The sequence below is a fragment of the Temnothorax curvispinosus genome, unplaced genomic scaffold, assembly GCF_003070985.1.
Source record: "Temnothorax curvispinosus isolate PA1 unplaced genomic scaffold, ASM307098v1 QBEX01009885.1, whole genome shotgun sequence".
Taxonomy (NCBI): domain Eukaryota; kingdom Metazoa; phylum Arthropoda; class Insecta; order Hymenoptera; family Formicidae; genus Temnothorax; species Temnothorax curvispinosus.
Genome location: NW_020219665.1, coordinates 698,837 through 724,080, shown reverse-complemented (window position 1 = coordinate 724,080; position 25,244 = coordinate 698,837). Strand labels below are relative to the sequence as shown.

The following is a 25,244-nucleotide window of genomic DNA, read 5'->3' as shown; positions in this document are numbered from 1 at the left end:
AATAATAATAATAATAATAATAATAATAATAATAATAATAATAATAAAGTTTTTATATTGTATACTCAAACTAGCGCCACTAGATTATATTATCATGATTGTAAAATAATGCTTGCGGTTATCCCGTACAATTTGCGTGAATAATGTGCCCTTTATAATCTCCTAAAATCGAAATCGTTTGAAAGTTTGGCTTTCGCGCGACCCCTGTAGTACGTGTCACTATTTTACGTGACATGCATATTTGAAATAAATTCGATGGGTTGCGAGAGAGAGGAATGTGTGTGAATCGAATTTATTCTACTGCCACTCGCACACGTGAAGCAAATAGATGCGAGAACTTGAATCAGACTTAAGGAATATTGGTCCTTTCTTCATAATTTGCGCGTCTTCTTGCGAGTTGCATTGCAATTAGATTTTAAGTTTTAGTTTTGGAATCTGGTATGTACACGTAAATATATTGTATATATTGCATTATTATATAAAACCAACAAATATAAAATATACTCAGCAATATGTCAAGAAAAAATAAAATAAAATATATGTAAAAAGAATTTCGTAAAAAATAACAAAAAAGATTTATTTATTTAGAGATATAGTGAATTTAACCATATTTCAAATCCATGGTTAAAATGTAGTAAAGCGTATCGAGAGAACTCTGAAAATGTACTATGAAAATGTATACAAGCAGATACGGGTGCTCATGATAAAAACGCAAAAGTCTCTCTAATCCAATTCATCAAAACAAGTTTTTACAAGTACTCAAAACAATCTCTTTTATTACAAACTCAATCAATCCTCCAGGTATAAACCAATAAAAACGCGTTATCGATTAAACATGAACCAGTTTTGTTTTTTTCCTTTTTTTTAACTACATGATATCCTTTGTCGAAAATTTTGGAAATAAAATTGTTAGTGAGCGAGCGCGCTCGCTCTTTAGATAAAATACACGTCGTTCGCTGCACATGTGTAATGTCTTTTATCACTATAAAGTCGAGCGTATATTGTCGTGAAAGTATGCTAGCTTATTCTTCATAGTACATGACGAACTGGGTGGCGAAGGAGGCGGGGGGAGAATTCTATGGAGGTACAAACGAGCATATACAATGAGGCAGAGTGCATAGCTATGTTCTATAAGATATTCTGCCGAAATGTCGAAGAGCGTATTATGCTTAAGAAATGAGCTGAGTTTGCTCGCTCGGCGCCGCCAGTTCGCTACTTGCCAGTTATAACGCGCATTTGGATTCTGGTATCTTGTAAGTAGTACATCTAGCAGTCGCTCGCAGCAGATTCACGAGCTGCGCTCTCGTGGGAGACGTCGGTGAGCGCTGGTTTCCTGTCCAAAATCCGCATATAAGTTTCACGGAAGATAAAACACGTTTTGCGCGCTTCTTTGTGACGCGCTGAACATGCTGCATTACACGCGTGATTAAGTTTGCCAACGCGTTACGAAGATAGACTTCTTTTAATCCGTATATTAATAATTCCGTACAATCTTTTGCACATAAGAATAAGATTAGCACATAAAAAAGAATATTCTTGATTTTGAAATATCTTTAGTTTTAAATCTTGAAATAAGATTATATTGTGTTAAATGAAGAAAACTTGCTTTAATGAAGTATTTTATATAGTTCAACCAAGAAAACAAAGTTGAAATAAAAAGTTAAAATTTTTATATAAGTTCTTATATAAGAAGATTATAGATTGTTGCGTATATTCGAGTATGTAAGTTTTCATATGTAACACTACTTTTTTTCTGTACATCTTTTATGATTTTTTTATGAATTTAATCTTAAATTAAAAAAAAAAAATAAATCCATGACACTACAACTCGGGAGAGCCTTGGCCTGCATTACTATAGTAATGTATTCATGACAGGTTTGTTTTATTAGGTGGGTTGTCAGCCTACGCTAACTAGAAGTCACCATGCTTATCGAGCGGGTTGGTGACTTTTTCCTGAGGTATTTTAACCCTTTGGACCAACGGTTTAACGTCTCTTTAGTCTCTTCCGACAGACGGAGCCCTTAATTGTCATACTTCCTATAAAACAAAATGAGAAAAAATGTTTGAAACATATCGTGCGTGCACTCTTCTCTTTATTCTAACAATTTAACGTATATACACTAACACACGGCATTGGAGTAATAAATAAAGCGCAACACAAATAACAATTACTTTTATTAACGTAACTTTTATAAGACTATTGAAAAATATGGCGTTAAGAATCATGATCGTCATCATCAGATTGTTATTCTCTTTTCAGCGTCAGCACACGTACGCGTAACATCCACCGAAGATGCGCAGCGGCATGCAAACGATGCCAGTAATGATTTGATGGAAGATATGCCCGTTTTCGAGCCGACAGCAGCAAATGTCAGTGCATTTGTAGGACAAACCGCATATCTGCCGTGCCGCGTGCGAAATTTGGGCGACAAAGTGGTAAGTCTCTTCTTCTGATTTTGCTATCATATTTTACTGTAAACGCCAGGCAAGAGAATTCTTTCCATCGATTTTAATATTAATTAAGGAATCTTTGATACATCAAAGATAGATGATATAATATTTACCCTATATAGCTGTTGTTATGCAGACAGAATCATGAAGCTATTTGAAATGCGAATTTTGTTTATTGCTTTACTCAGAATATAAATCATCCTTGGACAATTAACAAAGGTCGTACGTTGGTACATATGTATCGTTATTAATTGCAAACAAGCACTGACTGGTCCGACGGCAATTAATCTGAAAATTTACCGGAGACGGCTTCGATTCAAACAGGTTGCTTCCAGCGGCCTTATCTGCACAAGGTATAGCCTACGTAATTAATACAGCGGCATGACAAATTGTCGCTTCCGTGTAATAGCGGGTCGCCAATAAATATCGCGGCCGCGATTAGAGCACGTTCTCCACACGTAAACATATAGATGCCGGGCGGGGGGGAGGTGGGTGTCGTAGCGCTTAGGAAATGGCGTGTCTGCGACGATATATCATGGAGGAGCCACGCGGGGACACAGACGTCGCGTCGGGGTGTTTCCTTCGAAGGCGAAATCTCCCCGATGCGTATCTCGCGGCGTTGACTAAGCGTGGCATAGATTTAACAAAGACGTATGGTCGCCTTAGCGTAGCTTTTCCGCAGCAACGCGAGCCTTGCCTCTCTCAGCTCTCACCGCGTTCCAGCCATTTATTGTATCGTCAAAGTTTTCAGTGCTTTATGTGAATTTACACAATGGACCGAATTACAATGATCCGAACTCATTGGACTTTATGGATATGGACTACTTACGTGAACTATGAAGAATGGTGCAGGTTTTATTTCTCAATCGTTTTCGGCGTGAGCTATAACATTGAAATAAAAAAAAAACATATTCACTTTTTTATGTAGCTCCTAAACTGTAATCGAGGTAAAAAGTAAGCGAAAAGTTGCAAATTCGCTGCGTGGGAAGAATGTAAAAGGAAAGGGGGAAATTCCTAAAGCGTTTACATCGGAGTACGAACGCTTTATAACTTATCTACCTAAATTCTTCGCTCTGCGGAACACGCGCAAATAGAATCTTTCGAAAATTCTTGCGTTCGCGGCGAGAGAGAGAGAGAGAGAGAGAGCTGCGGCAGTCTGACTGCCAGAAAACTAGGAAGATGGTTTCGCGGTAACAAGGGAGGCAAAAGGAAGGTCGATGAAACGATCGAAGCGTGCGAATTTGCGGAGTGCTCGACTGCGATTCACGTTAGGTGGTGGCTGTAATCGTTCTCTGCGGAAGAATGCGGAATCGTCGGGGCTTGGCCGACGCGACGGCCGCGCATTCAGTATTTGTCGGTCGGTTACACTTCGTTCGCGGACACTCGTTAGATTAAAGGCACTTGGCACCAATCGGGAATCATTCCTACGAAGCGAATGTCATACGGTTCGCACTATGCATTTTTCTCCGGAAACGCAATTTTTCGACACACCCATCCAATTTTCGCGACCCACTTTTCCGCTTTTCCGAATTTCCTCTCTCTCGCTTGGGACAGGCTTCTTTGTACTCCTATACGGGCTTTATTGTTATCGAGCGAAGAGCGGTAAACGTATGCAACTGGTGGATGGATGCGGTTTTTCCAGCGGGGCTTCGCCCACCTTTTTCGCCCGGAGGAAGAAACATCCAGAATTGATGAGTGTAATTGTCTGTCGACTGACGCTTTTACGACGTTTGATAAAATTGACGTTGAAACAAATGATCCGAGTGACTTTCTCTCTTTATCAAGTATACAAGGGTTCTGTCAATTTGAAAGCTGTTGACAAAGAAATATATATGCGTGTCCTAACTGATATCCGGCATAAAGTTATTTTTATTAGTTTATTTCAGCTACTTGTCAGTAGTTATTGTAATATAAATATATAAATATTTCGTTACTTACGTTTTATATATATTATGCATATAATATATTATTTTTCCTATATTATAATTTATTGAATATTTTTTTATTAACTTATCGATTTGTTAGATTTTATATTAATTATGCATGCATAAAATTATGATAAAATATTTCGTTTTTCATATACCTATATATTCCTATATTCCACTATTAATTGTTTTTTTTTAAGGTAAATACCGCAAATTACGATTTTCAGTAAATATCTTTTTTATTTAGTTTATTATTCTCTTCTCGTGCGCGTGTAACTAATAACAAAAAACCGCGTCCACTTTGGCGAAAAAAGTTTTATTTTACCGTTGCCGTCCAGCTGTAAAAATTTAAACTGAAGATTGATCGTACAGTCAAACGTGGTTCAATGTGCAATATTTCGAAAACGTACTTGTATCTAACAGAGATTTTATTGGAAACGGACGAATATATAGATTTCTTTAATAGCTGGGGATACAGAATTGCTCGACGCGCATTTTCTCGGGGGCACGGCCGGATGCATTTTTAGTTCACGTTCACCAGATTTATCCAATCTTTTCCACATTTTTCTTTCTTCCACTTATCTGTTTTCTTTTTTCCCCTGCGCGATCCACCTTTAATTAAATATCGATCTACCTGCGGCGAGACGGTCAGCGGAGACGCGCCGATTACGGGCAAGTTTTCTCGAATTTAAGTCGGAAAATCAAATGGAGTTTAAAAAGAAAATAATTGCGAGGGATTAGTCGCATTTATTTTAGTAAAACTCGAATTGCTCCCTAAACGGAAAAAGGGACTTTAACGAAATTTATAAGATCTCCTCATTACGGTCTAATTACCAGTTAACACTCTTGAGAACTTATGAACGAAGAAACTGATTGCTTGGACGTCATTATTTTCTAGGTCTCATTAGTTAAAGTGCAAATGCTTAAAAATGAGCATTTGAGAAAGAAAACGAGAGAAGAAATGTCAATTGCTACTTATCGGATAGCATTTTTTCTCTATTCGTTCTCTAAATTAAATTATTGGTGAATCTATTCTTAAATAATAATTTAGTTCTAAAATCAAATATAATCGAATAATTATATCTTGGAAATATTGGAGCGTAATAATCTTCGTCATTAAAAGTTTTGAATATCTCATTATTTATTTTACTAGTTTGCATTAAGTACTGCATAATAATATCGGTTATAAACTTTTATCTATCTGTACTATAACGATATTCCTATCAATTTAGTCATCGACTACAATTTAGTCATCGATTACACATTTTTATAAAATCGATTATCGAAGTAATGCTTGAAAGCGGATAGTTTAACTCTAGCTTGAATGCTTATTTTTAAAACTTTGTTCTCGGTCGTCGATAACTTGATCGATATTTAATTAAAAGATGGAATTATTGAGGAAAAGCTGCAGCACTATGGAAAAAGAATTGTTAAATTCGTAATAGTATATCAAATTATATACTCAATTTGAGTCATTTTTAACATTCTTATTAGTCGCTCCACTGCTCCTACTCAATATGTTGTTAATTTAACTAAACAATGGACTTAAAATAATACTAGTTTGCGTTAAAGTAATAAATTTCCGACGCAGATAGTTAAAAGTAACAAAAAGTTATTTAACTCAAGGTATTGGTTTATATTTTATCCTTTAATATTTAACAGTGTAGCGATGGTGAGATTTGTTGTCCTGACGCACGTGCTTTAAATGCAACAAAATATATAGGCTGATAGTAAAATCTATGTAAAGAGTCAATGTATATCTATTCCCTCCGCAAGAATATCAGGATTTAATTCCCATCGAAATATCAGTTTACGATTCTTTCGGGCGGGAACGTCGGAAGATTTGAGATGCAAACGTAAGTTAAGTTAGCAGTGAACAACTATAGCTGTGCTATATTGTATTCCTATTCTATAATTTTTTTTTTTTTTGAGAATCATACCCTTTATTCATCCCAGCGAAGATGAGTTATGAAAGCTACGATTCTACGATTCTTCCGCACGAGGAGAATCCAAGGTACGTCTAGATAAGATAATGCAACGTAAAGTGCTGCCCAAATGCAATAAACGTTCGCTTTGTGCCACCGCCATGCTCGGCATTACCCTATTTCCTATTATATTTCCTATTAAGAGTCAGGGGACGATCATTTCGAAGGATAAATCAACTTTCTTGCTACTAAAGTTCCGTTTTCCGATAATACGACTTTAAGCGAGAAAATATGCTTTTCAAAACGTGATCACAGGGAACGGATTTTATTGTAATCGAAAGATCTTTTCGTAATAAAGTATAAAAATAAACTTAAACGCATAATAAAGCAAATTTTGTATAATAACGCGCGCGCGTGTCAGTTTGCTTTTAATATGTTTTTTACTTATTCTGGAATATTATGTTTCTTTTCATATTAAACTTTCAATTATCGTATATTTAATTACTGAGCTTTATGATAATTAATACGTTAGTTGCGAGAAACGGCTGGAAGATATGTCATATTTTATGAATTGTAATTGATTCAATAATTACACATGAAATTTCCTTCTCTTATGTTTCGTCTCAATTAATATAAAATATTTGTTTGATCATATATTAAACACATAGGTATTACAAGTTGGATTAACTCGTTAGTTTCTTCAAACATCAATGCTTTACATCAGAAAAAAGTGTCTTTGTATGTACTTGCGCTGTTTATAAAATTAGTTCAACTTATACATATATTTTTGATATTTTTGTCATGTGTTTTTTTATGACAAATCGAACAATAATGAAAAAGACTTAAAATCCAAACAAAGTTCATAAAATTTATATATGATAATTGCTTCCATCATCCAATGAGGAGATGTTTAGGGCGCATGTGATCATCTGGACTTGAAACGTTTTGAACATTACCTGCCAGAAATCGTCTGAATTAATGGTTCCAATGCTAATGTCCGCCATCAGCATAAAGTCAGACATGTCGGAATCCCGGTATAGATTTACCTGAAAGTGTCCCGTAACTCGTTCACTTTCTCGGCGGCTCAAATATTCGTGACATGATAGATGACCAGAAGGGGATTTCTCGGTATTTACGCTACGTTCATAAAGTTCGACAAGCTTATCTTGCATCCGCGTTTTGCTATTGCGTTGTTTAATGCCTGCGCAAATTTGCGCAACGAGAAAATACAACACTAATTGTAAGAAGCTCTCTTTTATGGAATCTCTTACTACTTTAAACTTTGTGTTCCTTACCAAACTGCAATTTCCTCTTCGATGAATAATACTAATAAAGGCTTTTCTAGTTGACTCGTTATAAATATATAAATTTAAAAACTGCAAATAAAAAGTAATTATTTGAACAGACAATGCAATATTTTCGTTAACCTCTAACGTTATTATGTTTCCGTGATGTAATAACGCAACGTGAAATTTTCTGTAAAATCGTGATTTGTTAACCTCGCGCCCACGTCAAACGTCGCGTAGCATGATGGATCGTGGCGAAAAAACGCGGACCCGTTCCTGGGAGATCGATTTTCTGCTGGATGTAAGGCTCGAATCCTCGGGGCAGCATTTCCACAGCATAAATTGGACAAGCGCGAATTTCGGACGTGCATTATTCATGGATTCCCGAGATGAACGCGATCGGTTCGAAAAACCGGGCGCGACGTGTGTATGTCTGCGAATATAAGGGAAAAAGACAAAAGCGGCTGGCATGCGGTGGTTAGCTCATTCCATTCTGATTAAGTTATATCTTTTGAACGGTATCACTGTCGAGGCAGATCATTTTTGACGCTGTGTGTACGGAGAGAGTAATAGATGTCTCTTTTTAAAAAACGAACTTTTTTATAATGCAGCTTTCTGAGTATTTGACAGCTTCTAGAATATTTATGAGATAGTCCAACCTGTTAAGAAACTCCTGTATGTTGCCAAAATATAAATGGTACAATGATTTAGCGATGTCAGACTGAACAAACCATTTGCATTGCTACCCAATTAATGACGATTACTACAGAGAGGAAATTTGTGAAAAGGGCGATGGTAGGTATATATCTGAGTGTTATCGACCGTAAATTAGTGCAAAGCGTATGGATGCCATTAAGCAGAAGTGCAATAAATGCACATTTGCGCGAGATATCGTTTATCGTTTCCCCTGAGATTATTATAAAATAAAATTGAAAATGTTTCGGCGCTTTTATAAAGCATCACGTGCTTGAATAATTGCCCGTATTCCCTCGGAACTGTATCAACAGAGGCTGTTGCGCGAGCTTGATGTATTGCTTGATGTGTTTACAGTTTACGCGCCGCGGATACATGAAGGCTTTTTTTTGTAGTACGACGACTATATTAATAACAGTCGCGTATCAGCATAATTCGAGGTCACAATGAGCTCGAGTAAAATATACGATACATTGGAAATAACGCTGATATCATAATTGCAGCAAAAGGTTGCTGCAACTCGCCGCGTTACAATATACGCGAAATTAACAAGATACGAAAGTAATATATGATTGATAGTCAAACTATCATCAAACCAATGAGATTTACGCGCGGATGGACGTAATTGTTGAACTAGCAAATTTTCTGCTAGGTGTGTGTACAGTCCCTGGCCATATTATTAGACGCATCTTAATTTTTTACAATTCACGGATTTTCCAGCACTATCATTGTTATAATCCATCGAGAAGCTATTGTTCTATAGAAGATAGACATTTGTTTATGACGTATTTGAAAATGTGTGGGAACAGGTAAAGAGAGAAGTAGCAAATAAAGTGATTACCATTAAAAACTTAGCTGATTGATAAAATTATTTATGTCTGAAATTATAACACTCACAGATGCAAGAGGCAGTACGAGCATGCATCAATAGTATCTATGCCAAGGCAAATGAAAACTATAATACCCGCCAAAGACGGCTTGACTAAATATTAAAAATATGTGTTTTTTAACTGAATAATTGACAAAAATAAATAAATACATGATTATTATTATCAAATATGTTTTATTATTTACTATTATTCAAAGATATTAAGAGTTTTTTTAGGCAAAATATTTTTAAATTGTTTGATATATATACATATAATAATTATGCTGCATTTTATTGGAACTATTAACTACAATACTTACTAATAACTAATATTAATTTTGAACATTATCTCACCGACAATAGTTGCGGACAGATAGAAAAAGAAAGCGTAACAATTGCCCGACAACATGTCCATTATACCGCGCTGCATCTGAATAGCTAATTCTTAAGTACTCTTAAAAAATTCAGCGAGGATTTTAATTACGAGCAGTCTTTCAAGCGTTCAAAAGAAAGGGAGCTTTTTTCATTAAGATTACAGTGAACTGCCAGGGCGTTTTCTAAACAAATGTTCCCTTTTCCATTGTGTCGCTCTGGCGGAGAAAAGAAAAAGGAGAAAGAGGCGCGAGAGGGTGAAAAACGCAGGAGAGAGAGAAACAGAGAGAGAGAGAGAGAGAGAGAGGGGGGGGGGAAATGAAGCGAGTGTATGTGGGTGCCGGGTGGCATGGATGGAATGTTGCCAGGTATTTCAAAGGTGAGAGATCACTTTACGTTTAGAAGAAACTTTTTGCCCTTCACGTGCTGCTACATACGCGAAATGCGCACGAGATAGAAAAACGCGACGATAGATCGGACATGCAGGAGTTTGTGCGGAAATGCAGCTACGAGTTTTGTTACTCGAAACGAGCGAAGATTCCGCAACAATAGCACCTGTTATAGCCTTACAACGTACAAGTCGACCGCAAAATTACGCGATTGAATTAGCAACTGATCATACAATTCCATTATCTTCATAATTACATGAGCAAGAGAATCATCTTTAGGAAACCCTCGAAAATAGATGCTGTATGCATATTTGCAAATGGCATGGCAATCGATCGATTCCACTTTTGAATGCGTTCTTAACGTTAATTTATTCTTATAACGTACTCTTATTACGCAAAGCGTGTAGAAGAATAATTTTAACTTTAGTATCTTTATTTACCTTAAGAGAAATAGTTTATTGTTGTACCTGAAGGTATAGTACTTTTTAATGTGTTTACGAAACACAATTTTATATCAATTAAATGACAGAAATAAGACGAAGCAAATGGTTTTTGCGTTTAAACTTTATTTAACCTTAAGTACGGACATTGTTTTTAAATTAATTTATGGTCAATCTATTCATTATTAGATGAATCGATTAAATATTGATTTGAGATTACTTACATTTTTCAGAGTTTAAAGAGAACGATATTGCGCGTTGTAAATACTACAAATGTAAAAAGTTAGTAGAATTTACCATATAAAATGAATATTCAATAGTGTCTTTTTTCAATATTTCAAATAATTTGCGAAAAGTCCGCTAATATTTTTTTTTTATGAAACTTACATAAGACACTCCCTTTCGTTGTTTTTAGCGCTAAAGCTCGCGCAGTGACACGCGTAAATTATTATCCCCATATCTCCACTTCACATGAAGTGCTACATATTGCTCCCAAGGATGTACAATAGCTAGGTTGCCCCTCTCGCCGCAGCTGCAAACGATAGGGAAAGCACTGCTCGCAAATTACGCCAGTAACAACTCCCCAGCACACCGAAGTCGACACCGAAACTGGGTGGAAATGCAGCAACGGAGTTCCTTTCCGTTTGCCAACGTCGGACGGGCTACGTCGTCGCCGTTTACGAAACTTTTATCGCGAAATGTGAAACTGTCCGGTTACTCAGAAGCGGCGCTTCTGAAAAGAAGTTCCCGCCTTTTAGAAACGACCAACGTCAGCATCCACGGCGGCCGCGTAAGCGCCAAATAAATCTCGGAGACGGTATAGGGTTGTTCGTGCGAACCGGCGCGCGGCGGGCGTGCAATGACGATTGGGGGGTTGAAATGAAGCTGACAGTTTTTGCCGGTGTATCGTGAACAAACGGTGTAATTGATGTATCTCATTTTCGTTTGTGGCTTTCGTCAAAGTTACGATTATGAATATTCATATGATGACGTAATCATAATGTTTATTATTGAAACAAGTTTCGGACTACCGTCCCGACTTTGAAAAGCAATATTGATATATCCGTGATTGGTGCTTTTCATTTGGGAAATGAATGCGCTTTAGTATTGGAGAATTTTAATGAACGATGTTATTAATGTAATTGGCGGCGTCAATATCGTGTTATTATCTGATGATTTTATCATACTTGTGTAATTTAATTAATGACATTTGCATTCTGCACGATAAGTTAAAACGATAGGTTAAAACGAAAGATAGCTCACGCACTTTGAAGTTTGAAAGATAAATCTGTTTGATAACTGATTTATAAAGATAGATGCTGAAAAATAATATGTGAAAAATAGATTGTTTTTATTCTATATTTTTTGTGACAAATGTTATGTTAAAAAATTAGAACATTTGTCACATCAAAAAAGAACATATCAAGTAACTATTAGTCCAGTTATATTATATCTTAAATAATAAAGAAAAATAAATATATTGTAATTAACATTTTTTTCATTGCAAAATGTAAATAAAATTCTCATCTTTAATCAAGAATTTCAGGTCTCGATTTACTGAGGTTTCGTTGATGAAAATTTCGTACGATGTAATTGATTTTAGCAAGAATTTACGTTTGTCTATATTTCAATGAAAATATATTCAATTGCAATTAACGAGATAAAAGCTGATGAGAATTTGTCGAACAGCCAATAAAAGAAAAAATTAGAAAAAAAGATTGATATACCGTATAAGATTCGTTACCGGGATTTATGGTGCGTTGAAATGAGAAATTAAGAGTCACGGTTGCGTATCGCAAATATTGCCAGGAAGAAAAATATAATAAAAAGGATTCAAATTATAGAAGCAAAACCACGCGTTGGCAGCGGGAGGAAGCGTGCCGCGGAGTTTTTTTGTTGTGTTGTACGAGCGGTCGTTACGCACAACAGCCAGTCACCGACAGACAGTCTGCTTCCTGCTGTAATTAACGTCCGAAAAACATACGCAATGTCGGATTACGAATAAAAATATGACAACTGCGCGGTCGGCGCGCGCGGCATATACGTTCTAAAAGTCGCTTATGAAAATAACAGACACGCGGGCAACAAACGCGTCGCGTTTAAAATTAAAAACATCCATCGCGAGTTTAGTTGAGCGGATGAATGCGCGCGATCTCTCACGGTACGCGCGAAACGACACCGCGTTATACGTGCTAACAAGCCTCGAATTGTGCGGCAAGTTTGTGCTATCACACCCAGAGATTTAGAGAATCCACTTAACTATGTTTGTAGAATTTGTAAGCAACTGCAATTTACGTTTCGCGTAATTCATGTCGTACGCAAGCTATGAGATTTACTTTACTTTCATTTCGGCATAATTATATAAAAACTGCATCCCGTATACCGGCATTCGCATAATATCAATGTAATTTAAATGTTACTTATTGTTAGAAAAAGGTTTTACTTGTTCGATACACACATTTGTTGAAACAATTAATATATGTTATAAATATACTAATAGTTACGGGTATATTAGTTACTTGTATCGGAATAAATTTAATGATATAATATTTTTTACATTTGTGCTAACAGCAGAACAATTTATTTAGTTATAATAACGATACTTTTTCAGTTTCTATATTTCTTTCAATAAAATTGCCACGTCTGTCTCAAATTCTGTCAGCACAAATATTGAGTTTGTTGGCTAAGCGATATGTGACGCCTGGGGATAATTAAATTTATCTCATTTAAACGTATTTGCAGCGCGATTTCGATGGATGTGACTTAACAATTTTCCATATTTTAATGTGCTCGTACGCCTACCGGTTTGGCGATCGGATTTAAATCAGCATCGATGCTAACATGAAAATTAATTAATTAGGTCGAAAGCTTTGTTCTGCCATTACTGGCGCGAAGCACTGTTACATAAATATGCACTAAACCGTATTGATATTATGCTTGAGAGTTTTGCATCCAGCGTGAAATGGAATGTGACGGAATATTAATTAAAGTAACCGAATATTAGCTTCCATGATTCAATTATGTAGAAGCGTGTTTGCATTTTTAAAATGCATTATAATTTCATTTTTAGAATAATTATGGATTGAAATATTTAATAATGCCTGTTTTCCATCAGATATCAAATACAAGGATAATAAAATTTTAGTGTCGTATCGCACAATGTAAAGATAAAGGTATTAACATAAAATATAAATTCTGTGAATCAAAGTGTGAATTTAAACTGTTACATTAATCATTAATGATTAATGCAATAGAAAAAGGGAGAGCAGAGTTTTCTATTGTAAAAGTATTTCTTCGTGTAAAGAATCAAATTATACGTACCTGCGTTGAATGTGTAAATAATTATAACATCTTAGATATATCAATTTCAAGAGAAAAAGATAATGGCATGATTGCTGCGATACGGTCGTAGTAGATTCTAATAAAGCCTATCAAAAATCATCGATATTTTCGCGATAGATATATCCATATTTGCTGCAAAAAAGCCGGCGTGAATGGGGCATTCAGCAGTTTTTCTTTTTTTCAACGGATCCGAGAAAGCTCTTTTCAGAGTGGAAAATTGTCGAACGAGTCTCGATGGTTTTTTTCGATGGTGTTCAATGGGACGAAGACTGATTCTAGCGTGGCTCAATGAGCGACAAAGAGAAATAAGTGGAAAGAACGTGGGAAAGGGGCGTGAAGAGTAGAAAAAGTAAAACGATGTAAAAAAAAGGGGAATAATATGAGAGGGCATTGGACACGACGTACGTTTTCGAGGTGGTTCGCATTTTACCTGCGGACATTGTCAGAGAGAAAATTTGCATAAACGCAGGGACAAGGATATTCCTCCTTTTTATTTTCTTCGTCCTGATTAATATTCAGGGCACTCTTTTTATCCGAGTCAATGTGATCTTCTATTATAAAATATTCTTTTTGACAGGGTCTGACAGGATAAAAATTTAATTGTAACTGACTTACCGCTGCATGTGAAGTATAACAATTTCTCATTTATCACTAATGCTTTGATTATTTTCGCATATATTTATTGCCGATCTTTCGACGCGTTTTGAAGATTATATACATTATACAAAATATGACGATGTTTTATGATGTATGTACGAATGCGTGAGAAAGGCATCCCGCGACGCCAATTAATGCAACTTAAGAAAACGAAGCTTTCGAATCTTACACGTCTATACCATCTGCCCGCGTATCTCGCCTTGGTCTGTCACGTTTTCGTAAAAGAAGATGTCGATAAAATCATTCGCCGTAGCTTGGCGCCGGCGTCGAGAGGTCATCTAATTGTTTTCTTTCGGAAGTTCCACCGGAGACGTCTCTCGTCGTGACAAACGACGCCCTTACCCTCTTTTGCCCGCGCATCTCGCCCTTTTCTCTCGCCGCTCGCAAAAAGCGCTCGCGATCACGAGCGGAGAAAATGACGTGCGGTTCCTCCATGCAATGGGCGTCCGCCCAGGACGATGATGCTCTCTCGCGAGCGTTAGGCATCACAACTTCTGTGGAATTGATTTAATCCCAGTCAACGTCACGCCATTTAATTGACGTCTCAAGAAATTTTGCTTCTGCACAATGAAACGTTAAAACTGCGACCTTATACAATCTAACGTTGGAATAAAATAAAATGCATGCTTATCGTTTCCAGTTCGTAATCTTAAAATAAAAATTTAAATAACTTCACAATATATTGTTGAAATCTTTATGAAAATCTTGGTCGTAAAATAAAAAAATGAAGAATTGATTATACACGTAGTAATATGTGATGCAAACGTATGTACAAAACGTGAAATGTCTTAAAGCTGGGCAAAATAATTTTTTGAAAGGGATAAGAGAGTTCCTTTTTTTTCTTCAAATTTATCTGCGTTATTTGTGCGAAACTTGTGTAGAAATCTAGCACGGCAGCTAGATTGACAAGGGCTTAATTAAGAAGTCGGGCACCTGGCGCTAAAAAAAAGAAGGAAATAGGCGCGATAATAGTGACGCGGCCGAAGTCGCCATTCCAGCGACCGATAATTGATGAGCGAGTGCAGCAGCGTGCAAGAGGAGGCATGGGCGGTAGCGACGTTACAAACAATGACGCGGTATTATTTCATTATTTATGGTACGAATTTTGCCGTGGCCGGCCGACGTTTTTCCGATTCCGCGCCGCTAGAAGCGCGGATTAAGTTACCGTCGGTGGGCTGAATTAAAACGCTAATAACGAGCGGTGATATTTATTGGACGGCTTTCGCGGGGGTTAGAACCGGAAGCCGACGGCGCCCTCCGCGTTTCACCTCAACCCTCTCTCTCGCGTCTGTTTTTTGGCCTTTCTCCTTCTCCCCTTTCCATCTTCGGAGCGAACTTTTGCCGATCTGCCGTGGTCTCCAACGGTGCCACCATTGTTTCCCAAACAACGGTTCTTACCACTTTTATGAGGGAGATTTCGAGCTTAGCCAGGCGGAGATAACTCCGCTGCGCTTGTCGTTTAATCCGTCGCCTGCCTCCCCCTCCTCCCCAGACACACTTTTAACCCTTATTTTTTCGCATCCTTGGTATCAAGCGATTTTGGGACGAACAAAAGCCACGATTTTTAATTGCACAGAACAGTTTTATGAGCCACAAATGCAGAATTATAGAGTGACTTATTAGTTTACATGGCTAAAAGAATGCTGTATCTACAATAATTGATTTTGGATTGATTATATACACATAATTTTTTTAAATTTTATAAGTAAAAGTTATAAAAATTTCTGATTACGGGGTTAAAAAATTAATAAAGATAAGCATTGCGAAACTCTGTAAGTTATAATTAAAATTAATACCTTCACATGTGTGTAAAGGGATCAATACGGATGTGTCGATTGCGGTACGAATTGAATGTAATAGTGAAAACATTGCAAAGTCATTTTCACAAAGGTATTGTTTTATGTATATAAACCCGAAAATAGAAGCCGGTATTACTATGCGATATTACGGGATATCCCGTGTACAGATATAATACCTCTCGCGCACACATCTCTCTCTCTCGAAGGTCGATAAACCGTGGAACGCTGAACTGATGTAAGCCACGCTCAAAACAAGCTTAATCCGCTTTCGAGTGCAGCGCGCCGCGTGATCGCGCAGTAATCATAGAATTTTTTAATCGGGAGGGGGGCGCCGCAGGGGGACACCACGTGGAAGCGACACACTCAACTCTCGAGATCTAAAACGGATTTAAGTCCGCCATTATATAGAAGCCTCCCCATTACTGTCGGCGGCGCGGCGTCACGGCTGGGATTGCATCGAAATGTTTTAGCAGCGCAACGCCGCGACAACCGGGCATTTCGGGGACGGAATTTAAAACGGGCTTAAGTCACACTGTCGTAAGTAGCTTAGACCGATTTCACGCGTCGTTTTTGGGCGTTTCTCAGCTGCGTTTACGCTCTAGTCAATCGAATTCTGCAGCCGAAAAAATGTTACTTCGCGCGACACCGTAAAATCCAGCCGTGGATTTAAGCGATCGTATCTGGAGTAGATTAAACCGAGCGCTCTCGGCCTGTTTCAATTTCGACGCTCATAGAATTTTTGGATTAACCGTAAAATCGGAAACCTTTCAACCCTGCTTTTATTCGCGCGCGTGTGGCGTTTATAAATAACGAGCGTGAAGCACTCGCCGTGATTATGATTGTCTTCCTATTCATTTCTCTCTTGCTCTCTACACGGAGAGAATTTTCTCTTAAAATTTACCCTGAAATCATGGTAGTTGTGGGACAACATGTACCACCAAGAATTTTATGCGAGCTCTTCTGATTAATATCCACCATAATAACAAATATTAATATCTATAATATTACATTAAAATATAAAATATATTTGATTAATTTTACTAAAACATATCTAGGAAATTTCAATAATTTTTCAAAATTTACCAATATGCATGGTAATTTTTATCACGTTATTTGTAAAATGTCTTTTGGTTTTTTTACAAATTCCTTGGTTGCCAAATTGTCCCAAGTTTGTAGTGAATTTAAGGGTAAAATATAACAAAAAATTCTCTCCGTGTAGTTACTTATACCTATTCTCGCCTTGTATAATCTCACGGTGCGATTTCGAAGTAATTAATTTGCCACGTGCATTATTTAATTGACAATAGAGATAATATTTTCAATAGCTTCTTGCGGATATGCGCATTCCCCCATCGCTCTCGGGTGAATTGCGCCATCAATCACCATGGGGAAAAACAGCGCCAACAGTTTGGAGAAACACGTGCGTTTCTCTTATAATGATATGCAAATGTATTTAACGACGATTCCACGCGGCGTATATACGACCCGGGTGTGCAAACAAACCGAATCCGCCGAATCCGCGTGCTTGCCGCGCGAAATTTCATAATCGTCGAAACGCTATCGACGATCGCCCCCCCCCCCCCCCAATTCACGTTGAACGCACGTGATGGAATCAATTTATTCATCGACCTCCCAGATATTTTAAGCAACGAAACTACAGTTGCTTATTTTTTTCGAGTATCGGATCGCGCGCGGCCTCCGGCGCCATAGGAAGTTGACATTGCGGTGCGAGATATCGGTGGGGTGGGATAGTTTCATTTAACCACCGTCACCCTTTCCCCTGCGGACCACCGATCGCGCCTGTTCGTTGTACCTGGCCGAAAACGCGCGTTCATACGCGCAACTCCGACTATTCTCATCCCCGATCAACTTTAACGTCGACCGTGCGCTCGCCCCCGTTGAAAAACCGCTCCCCCCCCCAAATGCGAAAAATTTCATCAAATGGCATAGGCGCGCGCTATGAAAGGGCTAGTGAAAATAACAGCTTTTCGATTGGCAAACGCGCGGTCGCGTCGGTCGGGGTGCGCGGTTAAGGACGTAAATGCTGATAAATTCCCGAAACTGTTGAGTTTCCGCTAAATTACGTGACCGGGCGCATTAATTGCGGAAAGAAGCGCGATAATACATTTCGCCCGGGATCATTAAGACCGATAAACTCTCAATGGAATTGTTGGCAGCTTCTGCAAGACGAAGTAATCGATAATTTGTATAGAATTTGCCTTAATCTATTGTTCGAAATGCGAACAATGTATTATATGAAGCTACGAACCTTTTAAAGCATTGCCTTAATTTCGGTGATTTTTAGAATTAGGAATAATAATTTTAGATGTTGTGAGATTGTTATCTTAATGTTATTAAGTATACAGCATTAAAGTATATTATACTTAACGCTTATGATTAAATTGAGTGATGAAATCAATCATGGTTTTTATATGCTTATTTAAAATGTTATTTGGCAGTCTTGGTGAACGATACCTTGATTGACGTTATCTTAATAACTTAAATGCATTTTAATATATAGGCATTAAATGGACTGTTGAAAACAAGGAACTTAATTAAAAGACTCGATTTATAATAATAACGTATAGTCTATAATAATACCGTATGTGTAAATAGTTTATAATAACAACGTATGTGTAAATTCATCACAATTTATTTATATTAAAAATAATGCACTTTGTGCGGAAAGAGATTTATTAAAGCGATGTGTATTGTAATTACCTAATTAATTGATGTATTAATAATTATTGAAACGCAACTGTAAAAGCTTTTTGATAAAAGCTCGAAAGTCAGTAGCCGCAAGCCGGGTATTTCAGTCTCATTCACAATTAACTGGACAATAATCCGAATTCCGTTATATGCGCTTTACGAGTCGCGGAGCGTCCGATGACTGTTAATTTGCATGTTACAATATTAATTAAGGAAGAACACACCCTTCCCTATACCCGTCTCTAAAGCCATCGACCTATCACGTATTTCAGCCTTAGAGATCGTACCCGAAATTTCGGCAATAAAACATTCCTGGGTGCCGGCCACCTTTCCCTCCTGAAACTGAGATTAGTCTACTTACAGTAGTAGGCTTATTGAAGTTGATTAAAGGAGTGACGGGAGAAGGGCCGCGCCCACTAGGGCGCGATTGAGGAACGAAAGAAAGGGCGCAATTTACCTCATAATCTTCGTAACAAGTACCCTCTCCTCCCACGACCGCCCGCTGTCGTATTCGTGAAGAGCCCACTCCAATAAATCACGCGCCTCGAGCTCCGTGTAAATAGGGCCGACTTAATAAATCTAATAAATCTGATTATTTGCAGCCAGAGGGCTGTCTGGAAGAATAAACTTATCGTCAATATTTTCAGTATCGATAATACCATTTGTACATTGTGTCTCGTGGAAAACAAAAATAAAGAAACAATATTCTTTCAGTCAAAAATCACGATGACGCGTGGAATTAGTGCCTGTTCCAATATAGAGCATTCATCGGACCGTATGTATGTACATAAAAATGTTTGATAAAAACACAAATAGTGATTTGTTTTATTTCACGTAACAGGTAGTTTTTAACAGCAGAAAGTATGTTTCGGATTAAAATCCGAGTTAGTGGTTGCAAATGACTGCATAATGTTTCTATTAAAATATTAGTGATCAACGAAGTGCCATAAAAATATTGCAATAATTTAAATATTATAGGATTGTTAATTCTTTGTGAAGAGTGTTTTTCCTGTTAAAAAATTTACGATCGTTTGATTCATTTTTTAATCAACGCAATTTTGGAATCTTTAAAATATCCTATTACGATGATGACTTCCATGTGAAATCAACCAGTTTGCATTGTGCATTTCTCTCGACATTTTCCAATCTTTCTGTTCCTACTTTTCTCGCTCGATATCCATCCCTCAGCTTGTTTCCTCTCCTCAAACAACTTACCGCTCTCGGATCCTCGGAAACTTCTTGTTCTACGAAACTTCTTGATTAAGAATTAGATTTGATAGCGCTCTTTTATGAGATTTTCCCTAACGCCCGATTCGGGCAAGTTATCACGATAGGCTGGCCTTAAATTCACCCTTCGCCCCCTCCATCGTCGATTTCTTTCCGGATGGTTTTCGCTTCTCTTCGGGATTAAAATTCCGAAAATGGAGGCGGAAATCTCAAGTGCGCCACTTTCCGATCAGTCGGGAGAGAAACAAGGACGACGCGCGTGACGTATTATTAGGGAAGGCAATCTCGATCGTTGTAAATCTCGCGAAGCGTAATTAACTCCGGCAATAATGACCGGAGAAGGAATTGGTCCCGAATTCGCTATATCGCAGGGAAGACGAGATTAGATTTATTGTTTCTTTAATCTATAGCGATTGTCCCGCTTCCCGTGTAATTAGCGCGCTCATTTGCCGGGAACTTTAGCCATGTTATTGACGGGGGAAACGTGAAATCACACTTGAAAGAAAAGATCGTGGTGCTGAAGCGCGTTATGCACGTATAATGTGACGTAATGTGAAGTACTTAAATGTACTTTGACGAACTTTCGCTGTCGTATTCTGCCATAATGCTCTATAATATCGGATTCTGACACATTCTTCCACATTCTGATGTCTCCACAAGAATATAGAGTTCGCCTTCAGCGAACTTCTTTCTACTCCGGCATGATCCACATTAACTCTTAGTATATCGCTATTTTGCTATGTGTACCAACTTAGTTTGGCAGTTTATAATGCGTATTTAAAATACTTATGTCATACATAAACATCGTTTCTCTTTTCTTGTGCGTCATGTATACATATTCTACTCTTTTTTTATTCCAGTTGTTAACTTAAATATTTATGTCACCGAGCATTGCGCGAGTGTACCGTTAGAAGTTAGTGAATTCCGTCAGTTGCTTTTAACATTCTATGTGGGACTGAGAGCGTGGTACACAATGCCGTATATAATGCATCCTTAAGAAAATTCTTTGCACGTTCCTTGCAGCCACTGCGAAATGCAATTCGATGGCTTTGAAAAGGGCGAATTTGAGAACAGTACCGGAACGGAAAAAAGATCATATTTTGCTATATAGAATGTATATATTTTGCTATATAGTCCCGCTATATAAACAAATGATAAAATTATACTTATAACATTCGCGATCACATATCGAAAAACGATATATACTGCTTTATTTTTTTTATTTAATTTTAAATATGATCTTTGTAGATACAAATATACAGATATAATAATAATTCCAATACATTTACTTTCGTGTGAAATTCGATTCATGGTTAATAACTATTGCTAATAATATTTTTTGTATATTATATTTTATTACAAATGCTTATTATTTTTTTCAATATATAATAAATTATTTTATTTTTATGCACGGTTAGTGCTATTAATTGGAAGAGTTAGAGGATTGTGTGCAATAAAACATGACACGAATTCGTTCGAGCGTTCAATTGAAATTCAAGCACAACATAAAACAACATGTTCCGGGCGAATTCGATGACAAAGAACGTGAAATGAGAAGAGGAAAGAAAGAGGAGAAGAAAGAGAGAGAAGAAGAAGAAGAATAAAGACACTCAGGACTTTCAAAGCTAACCTACCGCCTTCAATTGCAAATTCTACCATCCCTCTTCTTATTTCCTTTCCGCAAAGTTCAGCCAACAGCATGATGATCCTTCGTTCTTTTCCACTCTCGAACTACGAAACTCGAGCTCCTATACCTGTGCGCAGGACCAAGACGCTGACTGGATGACAGGATGCACCGCGGCTCCCGTTGCCTTTATGACATTATTTTCCTCGTGCCACCAACTTCTCGATTACTTTTATTAGAATGCAACTCTGGAAATTAACGTGACCGAGATAGGGAGTCGGTTTGTTTGCAACGTGATTTTGCGTTTCAGCCCGCGGAGAACGTCTTTTCAACGGCCGCGCTTTTTCGCTGTTAAAGCGCGAAATTCCGCTTTAATCGACGCCGACATTTCTGTCCGGAATTTCTGATAGGTATGGTCGACATGGAATAAAAGACATTCTCTATTTAGCATACGTAAAGTTCAAATGATTTAGCAAGATATTGAAATCCGGCCCATTTTCTTCTTTCTTTTTTTCTCTCTTATTTTATTATAATTATACATTTTCTTACACATACAGCTTTAATTTTATTTTTATAATAATGATACAAAGTCAGTTTTTGAGTCCCCAATAAGAGTTTGTTCTTAATTTTTTCTTTCAACTTCCAATTTTCTCTTTTCATCTAATTTTATGAACTTATTAAGATCAGACAGTAATTACTGATAAATAGAGTTTTTCATAACTTCATAACTTTTTTTTATCAATTTTCCCGCAATATTGGTTCTTTTTTACGAAAATGTAGTTCAGCTTTTCTGGAAGTTTTTGATGACTGCAGGTCTGTAACTTTTATATGATTGCCATTTATTCTGGCATGTGTGTGTACGTGTTAAAAATGTAACCAAATAAAAAATGTAACTAAGAAAAACCAAGTTTAGTAAATTTTATCATTTGTGAGAGAAGAACGAAGCGCATTGATTTGTAACGGAACGATTATTGGAAGACGCATCTTTGATTTCCTAAATGCGCCGTCACACTTTTTTCCCCTGCTCTGCACCGGAACATCGTTCTTCCCAGGTGGAAAAGGAATTTTCACGAACGCGAAACGCTTCGGCTGCTTTTATTGGAATGCAATTATAGGTATTGACGTGGCGCGCGGTCGACATGGTTGGTTTGTTTGCGCGCAGAAGACTTCGCATTTTAACCGCGAAAGCTCTCTCTCTTTTCAACCTCCTGTTACCGCCATTAACAAGAAGCACCACTTTCACCGCCATCCATCAGCATAGCGTGACGTCGAATGTCCCAGACTTCCTTAAACGCAGGATAAATCCTGTCCCTTTTAGTACCACTGTACTCCCATTTCGTCTCTTCTCTTCGTCTTTGCAAACGCGTTCTTCCGCGTCCTCACGCCTCATCGATCCTTTAACTTCGATATGCCAGCTTGTGACTTTCATGGCATAAATAAATCGTATCGTTTCGTCGTACCTGCCGATTTTCTGATTATGGACGTACAAAAGTTTTTGGAAGAAGTTGAGGTAATTGGAAATTACATGACACCTTATTGCAATCTCACGTCAATTACACAGTAAATTAACAGCAACTCTGACGGCGTAGCTTTCACAGGAAATTTTACTTAGCTTTTACCTTCTTGGCGTTATCAACAACCTAATCGTGAAAGTTCTCTACGTTAAAAAGATGCTGGCTGATTTATGAGGTCAATCCATGATGACCCCATTGTTTTTTGCCGGTTTATAAATAAAATTTTTCCTAGTCAACGATATCACGCGCAGTAGCTATATTATATATAGAGAACTCGTGAATACAATTACATTAATTGTCTTTTATGGAACAGTAGGATCCTGACGAGCAAACCGTTATGTTATTGCCGATTGTGATATCCGAGAGCGCATATAAATTGATCAAATTATTTTAATGTTGTCTTTCTTAAAAGTAACTCTTAAATATCTAAAATGTAAATATTCCAAAATACAATTGTTATATTTCAAAAATAGTAATGATGAATTGCGAAATAAGTATGTGCTTTTTTTATTATTATAATTTAATAGGCAAGTAAACCAGAAAAATATAATAAATGCATGGATAAAATAATAACGTAACAGTGAAGTTGTAAGATAAATCACGGAAAATGTTAAGATGCAAAAGGGGGCGAATTTGCGAAAGCGTCGAGCGATCGTTACACGTCGAGGGAAAAATGGTGGCCGGAGAGTTAAAGCGTTCCTAACTGAAATTTTTCTCATTCGAAGGCGAGGGCACGTTTTCAGTCTTCCTCAGAAAAGTTCCCCGCGCTATCTTTATTGCCTCTGCATCTTTCTGACTTCTGCTCCGAAGAATCGCATTACTGCGTTACTTGTCTTAGATTAGTTTCCCACTTTCGCGTCCAGGTTTCTCTTTTCCAGAGAAAAAAATTCTTCTAAGATCCTTTAATCTCTTCGCGGAAGTACCAAGTCGATTTTTTTCTCACCCGACGGTTTCTCACGCTTATGTAGAAGCGTTTGAAAGACGACACTCGAGGAAAATAACTGTTGAGAAGGACGTTCTCTAAAGAGTCTCGGGACAGAAATTTTTCTCATTCAAAGACCAATGGCTCGCCTAAGAAAGTCCTTTTTACCATGTTGATCATTTCCTTTCGTATTTTTCTTGTCGGAAGTTCAGAAACTCGTTTCTCAACGAACTACATGGACAAAAAGATCGGAGATAGTAAAAAAATAGTAGAATATTAGAACGCAGAGATAGCGTGAAAAGCATTAAATATACTGACGTCATGATTTTGAAATGTATATATGTGCAATAATTTTTATATGTATCATGTACTTATAAAATTATAATTAATTATATATTATAACTTGATTTGTATGTGCGTACATTGCATGCATTTAATAGCAAATTCTACATGAAAAATTTAAGAGAATTGTTAATCTAACAAAATTTATTTTATATTTATGTATACTAAAAGTGTGCAAGTAGAAACTTGCACATTGCTTCCTCATTTAGGAAGCATTTATTTTTTTCAATGTATAATTTTCAGTATTTATTTGTTTTGGCTTCCTCATAGAGGAAGCTTTGTGTGCGAAGGTTTCTACTTAAACACTTAAAAACTCTAATGAAGCAATGTGCAGGTTTCTACTCGCACACTTAACTCTTTAGGGGTTACCCATTTCTTTTAAAAAAATGTTTTGGCACGTACATTTTTTTAAAAGAAATCGGTAACCCCCTTAATATTAACCATTTTTAATAATTCTATTAAATTACTCAGTCTTTTCTACCCCTATTTCATATATTTAAAATTTAAATTCGGTTGATTAGTTTTGAAGTTGTGGATTTTTTAGTAAATTGTGCACATACATACATACATACAGACATTTTTTTTTGGGCAATATTTTGACGTTTTACAACAATCTGAAGATATTAACGTCAAAAACTATAAAACCAATCTTTTCTTTAGTTTTTTCTACCCCTATTTCATATATAATTAATTTAAATTTAGTTGATTAAACCCAAGATTATACGCAATCAAAAGTTAATATACGAATTTACGAAAACA

General features: G+C 37.0%; 1 protein-coding gene across 7 annotated transcripts in view; it reads left to right on the top strand.

The window, feature by feature from the left end:
- Positions 1-25,244, top strand: part of LOC112459520 (zwei Ig domain protein zig-8-like) — a 110,065-nt gene that overhangs the window by 30,999 nt on the left and 53,822 nt on the right. For all 7 annotated transcript variants that reach the window (XM_025023654.1, XM_025023658.1, XM_025023659.1 and 4 more), the window contains one exon: positions 2,261-2,436. In XM_025023654.1, the coding sequence (XP_024879422.1) occupies positions 2,261-2,436 (176 nt within the window). The remainder of the gene's footprint in view (positions 1-2,260; positions 2,437-25,244) is intronic.